The following is an 8,250-nucleotide window of genomic DNA, read 5'->3' as shown; positions in this document are numbered from 1 at the left end:
CGGGGCGCTGAACGGAGCAAAAATAAAACAAACGGTGGTGTTTTGCAGCAGGGAAACAGGGCGTGCCTGATTTGTTTGTTGGTGCTGTCCCTGTTCTCCCTGCGCCCGGTTTGAGATCGGTTTGCTGGAAGCCGCTCGCCTGTTGGCAGTGTTGTATTACCGTGGTGGTAATGCGGTGCTTGTTTCTAATAAACGTTTTCGTTTGGGGTTTGATTGACCTCTTCCCAGCGTGCTTCTGTTGTATTGGCTCCTTGTGATGATGTGAGTCCAAAGAGTGTTATTGCTCTGAGCTCGTGGGCCTGAGGGTCAGCCCTGAGCCTGGGCTGCTGCTGTAAGTCTGTGTGTGCCGGTGCCTTTCCTGGCCCTGAGCCTCCTTTGGTGCTTGTGGGACTTGCAGGGCTTACAGCCTCAGAGGAATTCACTTAAAGCTTCCCCAAGTGTTCTGGAAACGCCTTGCCAGCCTTTCCGACCTCCAGCTTTGATGCATTTTTGGCCATTTAGTACTATTGCAAATCTGAAGAAAGACTTTGCAAAAATTTCTACATGAACAAGGAGCTACGTCTTGCTGATGGAAGTGGTCTGTCAGTTGGGTGAGACATGTTGAAAGTTAAATACCAACGTGCTGTTTGGAAACCAGAATCAGGCTGCATACAAGGTAGAGCTTGCTACCTGTGTGGGATTAATTCTCTTCCTGCCTCAGCCCTTTTTTTGTTTGGGGGCAGAGTAAGAAGTTCTCTTTGTGTGATGTGCTGCAGAGCTTCCTGTCTGATGGTGTTAAATTGTATCCCTGAATCTGTCCCGATTACAGAGGAAGGGAGAACTTAAGGCAACTTCTGTTTGTATATTAACTTGCAGAGATTCGGGGGAATGTATCTAAATAAAAGCAAACCATTTTGGTTAAAACACTAAGAAGAGAACAGGTTTTTTTTGCCTCAATTCTTCATTCTAGAGATCTACAACTTCTGCCTCAGTTGTGTGGTGTTTTCTGGTTGAGGTGACCCCAGCAGTGGCAGGCAGGTTAGATTCTGTGCCGTGTAAAGTGGAAGATGTTGCATTTTGTGTTATCTTATGGCAGCAATTGTCCTTTTTTTTTTTTTTTTAATTGGAGCATCAGTATACTCCACATTTCTCTGGATGCTTCACTGATAACTTTTTATGTATTTCCAGAGCTATGGAGGATTTGGAAGATAATACCACTGTGTTCTCCACCTTGAGATCCTTCAACAACTTCATTTCACAGCGTATGGAGGGGGTGTCCGGGCAGGCTGTGCCAGCATCATCTCAGAGCTCCTTGCAGATTCAGTACCAGCAGAGGGTGCAGGTGAGGTGTCCTCAGCATGCTGGTGCCTGCAGCATCTCTTGTGTATGGCTGTAGCTTCCTTTGCGTTCTAAGCATCAGGGTTATTTCATCAAGATATGAGCATTCTTTATAAAATTGCTACTCATGCATGCTCAGTAAGAGAGACTTGTTTTCTGAGAATGTTCTAGGATCTTTATACTTGTTAATGTGTTTCCAGTAAGTCACTTATTTACCTTAAATTTTCCTTGTGTGGACACATGGAAGAGACTTGCTGTGGCTTCAGTGTGCCAGTCAGCTGGGATTTCTTGTCTGCCTCTCTCTGTATCCCCAAGTCATCTTGACTTTTCCTGCAAGCTGCATTTTGCTCTTACAGCATGTAATAAGTTGATATCTTGCATTATAAGCTCTATTATGCTGCAATAAAGTTTCCGTATGTTGATATGATTTCTAAGTAGGGCTCTAAATATAGTATGATCTCACTGTCTTTTTAATATAAAACTGCTTTACATTTGAAATACTAAAAGTACTGAAAAAATGTGTGGATTTTTTTGTCAGCAGTGCATCTCTGGTTGTACCACCTCCACCAGTGATGTGTCAAATGTACATTGCTTAGAAGAGAGGTGTTCTTGTAATATTGGGTGTGTTGTAAAGTAATTTAATCTGAAGTGTCATATTGTAGCAGGTCATAGAAAAATAAAACACATTATTTTGCTCCACGCTTACACTTAATTGGGTGCCTGATCTCTGCTTATTGGTAGCTACTGTTAATTTTGCAATGCTTGGGGAGTTTTTTGTAATTTGTAATTTTGTAATTAACTTTTTTTTAGATAGAGAAGTACATCTTGTCAGATAAAGTACCTCTAGAGATAGAATGAGAAATTCTGCATGAAACTCTGAATTGAAATTCAGAATTTAAATTCACATCCTTCCAGCTAATTCTGCTTTGATTCAGGTTCCTGGCCATGTAGTTGAGCTCTTGGCCTTGGCTTCCTGATCTACAACTGGTGTGAGAGGACAAGCACCACAAATGTGGTGACAGTTGCCTTTTAGTTTGTGAAATGCTATGCAACTATCAGCTGGATAGTACAGAGTAGAAGGTGACAGTATTATTGCAGCACTGTTAATGATGTGTACTGTCTCTTTTCATGTATAAACTGGCCAGTTGGAAGAACAAGCTGGGCAGATCCATTCCAAATCGCAGCTCCTGCAGGTGGAACGGGAGAAGATGCAGATGGAGCTTAGCCACAAACGAGCTCGCATTGAGCTGGAGAAGGCAGCTAACACTAATGCCAGAAACTATGAGGTAAGTAGAACAACCGTAGATGGTCTGTTATTAGAGTTAGAGTTAGAACATGTGAGGTGTATCCATGTTGGTGTTCTAGCTTGGATCAGGGAAATGCTTCTGGCTGTTCTCACGTGCTGTGCTTTGGTCTGCAGTGCTGTGTCTCAGGATGTGTATACCAGACTCCTTTTGAATGAAACTAAAAGATGCAGTCCAGGAGCAAGTGCTCTCCAGCTGCTAATGAGCACTCAGTCTTCAGAGCAAGACTTGAGCTCATCTGTAGTAAAGACTTCTGAAGAGCATATGGTGTGCATGCGTTGTGCTACTTGTTAATGTGCACCAATCCTGTGTGAATGTCAGAACGTTGTTTGCTCAGTGAGCAGTCTGATCTGATCACTAGATTTTGTTACGTAGCGTTGGAATTGTCATGGGTAGCAATAACAAAAAGGGATTTGTTCTTTGTTTCTCCTGGAAATATTTAAGTGCTTTTTTCTCCCAAATGTATTTAAACTTTTGCTGGCACAATTGCAAGTATTTAGTTTCTGTGACTGTAATTTAATTGGAATGGCAGCAGTGCCAACCGTGCACTGTCACACAAGAGAGCTTTCATTGATAAGACTGTGAGCCTCACTCGGGGACTAATAGCTTTTCTTGCTTTCTGATTTTATGCCCATATATGTTTGCTTAGCTTTGTCACTGAAAGTGGCAGTAGAGCTCTGGCTTCTCTATGATAATAAAGGTCTTATGTGCAGCTGATTATTTAAAAATGACTTCTTTTGAGTGTTTTGTTGTGTTTTAAGAGTGTTGGGTGATGGATTTAGCGTGTGGTTGTGAAATAGTGGGTCAGTGACTCAAGTCTTCATTCCTGTTGAAGTCAGGTGATGTAGGATTAAGCCATGAAGAGTTCAAACTGGAATCCAGCTGAGTCAGTCACAGAAACCCTTGAAATACTAGTGCAGAAAAGGGAGCAGCACTAATCCAGCACTGTGGTAATCACCCTGCTCAGATTCTGTGCTTTTTTTGAGTCATGTGAATGAAGGTTTTAGGAAGCTCATGCTGCTTTGCATAATCCTTACTTACTATGTAAATCCATGTCTCGATTTGCTTTGATTAGCAAAGCAATTTACTACAGATTTTTCAAATAAGCATTAATCAATTTGTGGTAGGAAAAAATTGAGAAGGTGTGTGAAAGATTGTCAGAGTGCAAAAAGGTTTATTGTGTTCATTGATAGTACTGTGCATTTAAGCCTGCTTGCTTTTCCATTAAATAGCCTCATACAGCTGCCAGAAGTTGCAGAGGAAAGTTTGCCTTACTGACCCAACTGCTGAGCTCTGAGGTTCTGAAAGTACACTTGCTACGTGTGGCTGAATTTTAAATCAGAGCATCAAATGTTTTCATCTTTGATCTGCTGTGGAGTGTGCAGTGGTGTCTGTGAGGCCGTGTCTCCATTCCAAGATTCAATGCCTCTAACAGAGGGAGCAATAGTTGGATTCCTAGCTTTGTTACTGCCAATAGTTCCTTGGCATTGAGCTGCTGGTCCTGTCCTTGCCAGTGGAAGGGTTAAAGGCTATAGGTGTTGGTAACATGGCTTTGTGGCGATGCTGTGGTGACCACGAGGAGCAGAGGTGAGGGAGGCAAAAAGAGCTTCACCTTTGTGCTGGTTTTCTGTGTCTTTTCATGTTATTTTTTTCTTCTTTGCAAGCGAGAGGCTGACCGTAACCAGGAGCTGCTCACACGCATAAAGCAGTACCAGGAAAGGGAAACAGAAGCTGAAAATAAACTGAAGGAACAAGTGGAGATGAACAAATCCTATAAGAAAAGTATGGAGACAATGAGTAAGAAACTGCAAGAGAAGGAGAGCAAATTAGCTGAAGCTAATGAAGTAAGAACAGAATAACTTTCTTATCCATTTAGAGATTCAGGTGACTTTGCAGTTCTTGTGAATGGAAAATGGCCTTTTTGATTTACAAACAAAGAAATGTGTTGCTAGATGTCAGATGGCATAACTTTGGATAAAGAATGCAGGAAGTGAGGGAGGAGATATTAAGATGAAAATTGTTCAGGGGCACTGGGGGAGTTGTAGTGTGGATGGGACTGAAGTTACGTACAGTTCATTCTTTGGAATCATTAGTTGGATGTGACTTCTGTGTATTACAATCCATAATCTCCAGTTTATTCTTTATTCCCACTAATGCAGACAATCACTATATTAAAAGGGAAAATATCTGAGCTACAATGGAATATAATGAATCAAGAGATGCAGATGACAAGCCAAGACTCACAGAAGCAAGAGCTGATGGAACAGCTGGATGTTCAACATAAGTAAGCAGAAGATGAATAACTATGAGGAGAAAAAAGCAAACAAAACTTCAGTCTTATGCAGCTGTTGTCACTCAAAAACCTTTCAACGCTGTTTGATTTCCACTCTTCAAAGAGATTCTTTGAACTGGATGTGCAGGTTATAAGTGTTGTTTGAAAGTAGCTCTTAGGAGAATTTTATTTGTACCTTGAGGAAAAAAATACTCAAGTTTAAAATCTCTCTCAGTGATGTCTCGTGTTCATATGGAGAGTTAACAGAAGGCAGGTGGGTGGGAAGGCTGATCTGAATTTTATAGACTGAACAGAAGAAAAATATCAAGCCGTAAATCATAGGTGAGGGGTACTTGACAGATGAGTGTGTTTTTCTTTGCTTTCCTTGGTTTTCCTTATTTACTGTGTGTAAATATTTATTGACTTCAGAATAAAAGAGGCTTGACTTCTTTGAATATTTCTCAAGGCGCATCTTTTTAGTGAAGAAATTGGTATTTTTTGTCTCTCAATTACAGGAAGATTGAGTGTGAGGTGATCTTATATAACAGTACCATGTACTTTGTTAGTGATATTTGGAAATGTTTGTGTCACTGATACAGTGCACGTGTCTTTTTCTGGTACATGTTTCCTGGGTGCTGAATCTCTTGTGTCTGTGTCTAATAGGAAATGGCAAGAGGCTACTCAGCAAATCCAGACATTGCAAGCAAGCCAGTCCCTACTGGCAGAATATGAACAGAAGATTAAGGTAAGACACTGGGGTCTGTATAAACCTTGTTTTGATTTTCTTTAAAAATTTCTTCAATGTCAGAACAGAAGTATTCTGGATGAATGCTCTTCTTGATATTAATATTCTAGAGCAACCTGGGTGTTTTTTTTTTTTCTTTTCCCTGCTCAAATGCTGGAGAATGAACCTAGCAGCTATAGTTTCTGCTTCCCAGAAAATCCTTTCTCTGGAGTTGGGGTTAGCTCTTTTTATAAACTGAAAACTTTGCAAGTAGTTCCAAAATCACAGTATAATGTAAGCGTAGATATTTTATGTCCTTTCAAATTACCTTGTATGTTGGTGTGTCTTTTCCACTTGCTTTTGATCTTCCTGGAAGAGGTAGGGTTGCTTTGCTCTGAGCAGATGCCAATTATGACTTTGTAGCATCATAGAATGGCCTGGGTTGAAAAGGACCACAATCCAGTGGATCCAGATCATCCAGTTCCAACCCCCTGCTGTGTGCAGGTCGCCAACCAGCAGCCCAGGCTGCCCAGAGCCACATCCAGTCTGGCCTTGAATACCTGCAGGGATGGGGCATCCACAGCCTCCTTGGGCAGCCTGTTCCAGTGCCTCACCACCCTCTGTGTGGAAAAGCTTCCTTCTAAGGACTTACTTTGCTTGTAGTTGTTGTAAAGTTGTGCTGAAAGATAGTCTCATTGCTCATTCTGTGATTGCAAGGAGAGACTTCCATCTGTAGGCAAATCTGTTAAAAAGAAAGGTGGGAAAACAAGGTATCGAACCACATTACAGCTCTAAATAAGTGTCCCCTACCTCCATGTAAATGTTTGTCATAATGCTGAAATGGACACTTGTATTTCTTTTGATTCCTAATTCCTCGGGACTGTCCAAATGTCCATCTTTACAGTTAGTTAATGGAGGGCTAGAGGACAAGAAAATCTGGATTTTGACTTAGTATGAAGTTGTTTTATTGATAGAGATTACTTTTTTCTTGGGAACTGAGGTAAACAGAAGGGTGTAGAGAAGAAGCTAGTTCATGTGTTAGAAATGTAACAAATGTCCTTGTTTTGAGCAGTGGATTTGACCATGTGATCTACTGAGGCATGTTCCGAGTTCGTTCATTCAAGTCATTCATTGATTCAAGTTTTAGAAGTACAGAGGAAATGCAGCTTTTAAAAGTTCCAAGTAAATCATTGCTGTCCTTTTGTCATCTCTTGTCTTCCAGGACCTGGAGCAGAAGTTCTCCCAGCAGGAACATGATGCTGTTATCGTCAAGAACATGAAGACAGAACTGGCCCGTTTCCCAAAAATGGAGCGGGAGCTGCGACAGCTTAGGGAGGAAAATGCATACTTCAGGTGAAAGAAGGGTTCAGTTGCTGAGAAGGTTACCTTCTGTTCTTCTGCAGCTCTTCCAATTGTACTACGTCCACTTTCAAATCCTTCTGTCAGAATTACCAGGTTTACAGTGTGGCATGTGATACTGTACTTTCATATGGAAAACTTCAGAAGAAAGTTGAAATATTTTGTATAAATCCTGCACGTGAGTTGATGGTTACTGTAGACAGGGTTTGACAAGACCTGGTAATCTTCCCTGACACTCTGAAAGCCTCACACAGTAAGTAGTGATAATTTTGAATAGCAGTATCTATTTATTAAAACCATGTTCAGTGCTTAAAGATGGCAATGAACTCTGTACAGGTTTGGGAAAGAAAGAACTGTAAAGAAAGCTGTAATTAAATAACTGTTACTACATAGTTATTGTTACTCCTAGTCTGTTTGATTATCATTTTAAATTGTTTATCTTGGAATGTTTTCTCACTCTTCTTTTGTGCACATAACGAACCATACTATCAACAGAAGTGGTTTTTTCTTTTTTGAAAGAGTTTATCTCATCCTTGCACAGCTCTGTTAAAGCAAGCAGTCTCAATACTGGCTCAGTCATCACAGACTACAAAAAAACTGCACTGTCTACCACTTGCTGTGTTCCAATCCTGCATTCAGCCAGACTGAAGACCAGAGTTGGGAGTCTTGCAAGCCTTCATGCTGTTTTGCCAATCAGCAAAGCTGATACAAAACATAATTAGGATGGTGCTTGTAGTGGGAAAACTTCAATTTTTTTTTTTGGTAGCAGCAGCTTTGCAGTGAAGATGATAGAAGTGAGTCAGTTGAATGTCATAATGTCTATACATTGTCATATTACTCCCTTGTAATTCCATGTATATGTGGAGGTTTGTGAGAACATACTGAGTTGTGTGACTTTTCATTTGCTGCCTGTCTTCTCACCACAGGGAAATGAAAGAAAACAATGGTTTGCTTAAAGAAGAAGTAGAAAGTCTCCAAAGAAAATTGGAACGCTATGAGAAAGTCCAAGCACAGTTAGTGACTGCTGAATTGGAAAATGAGGTGAGGAGCTAAGAATAAATATTTGGATGGGGTTTTCTTTGTTGCCCAGCCTGTGTTCTAGGCTCTTCCTGCATTGCTTTACTTGAGACACTTGTTCAAAATGGTGAATATAAACATGGCTTTCACCAACTTAAATGTCAACACGTGAGAGTGAAGAATAAAAAAGCAGCTGAATCTGTTACAATTTTAGTGTTCTTTTTGGCTTTGCTATTGTATCTTTTTTTTTTGGGGGG

The 8,250-nt window shown here is 40.7% G+C and overlaps 1 protein-coding gene across 1 annotated transcript; it reads left to right on the top strand.

Annotated features, from left to right (window-relative positions):
* Nucleotides 1–1,148: 1,148 nt before the first annotated feature.
* MAD1L1 (mitotic arrest deficient 1 like 1) lies at nucleotides 1,149–8,170 on the top strand. Its single transcript, XM_010719642.3, has 7 exons — nucleotides 1,149–1,321; nucleotides 2,463–2,603; nucleotides 4,286–4,465; nucleotides 4,781–4,905; nucleotides 5,557–5,638; nucleotides 6,840–6,970; nucleotides 7,903–8,170. The coding sequence occupies exons 1-7, from the start codon at nucleotides 1,172–1,174 to the stop codon at nucleotides 8,027–8,029; spliced, it is 936 nt and encodes a 311-aa protein (XP_010717944.1). The 5' UTR covers nucleotides 1,149–1,171; the 3' UTR covers nucleotides 8,030–8,170.
* Nucleotides 8,171–8,250: the final 80 nt, after the last annotated feature.

The sequence above is a fragment of the Meleagris gallopavo genome, chromosome 16, assembly GCF_000146605.3.
Source record: "Meleagris gallopavo isolate NT-WF06-2002-E0010 breed Aviagen turkey brand Nicholas breeding stock chromosome 16, Turkey_5.1, whole genome shotgun sequence".
Classification (NCBI taxonomy): Eukaryota; Metazoa; Chordata; class Aves; order Galliformes; family Phasianidae; genus Meleagris; species Meleagris gallopavo.
Note: the sequence above shows the minus strand (reverse complement) of the source record. Positions and strands in the feature narration are given on the sequence as shown.

Coding starts and splice junctions, on each gene's coding strand:
- MAD1L1 (XM_010719642.3), top strand. CDS start 1,172: ATGGAGGATTTGGAAGATAATACCACTGTGTTCTCCACCTTGAGATCC. Junction 4,466..4,780: donor AATTAGCTGAAGCTAATGAA/GTAAGAACAGAA, acceptor CCACTAATGCAG/ACAATCACTATATTAAAAGG. Junction 4,906..5,556: donor CAGCTGGATGTTCAACATAA/GTAAGCAGAAGA, acceptor TGTGTCTAATAG/GAAATGGCAAGAGGCTACTC.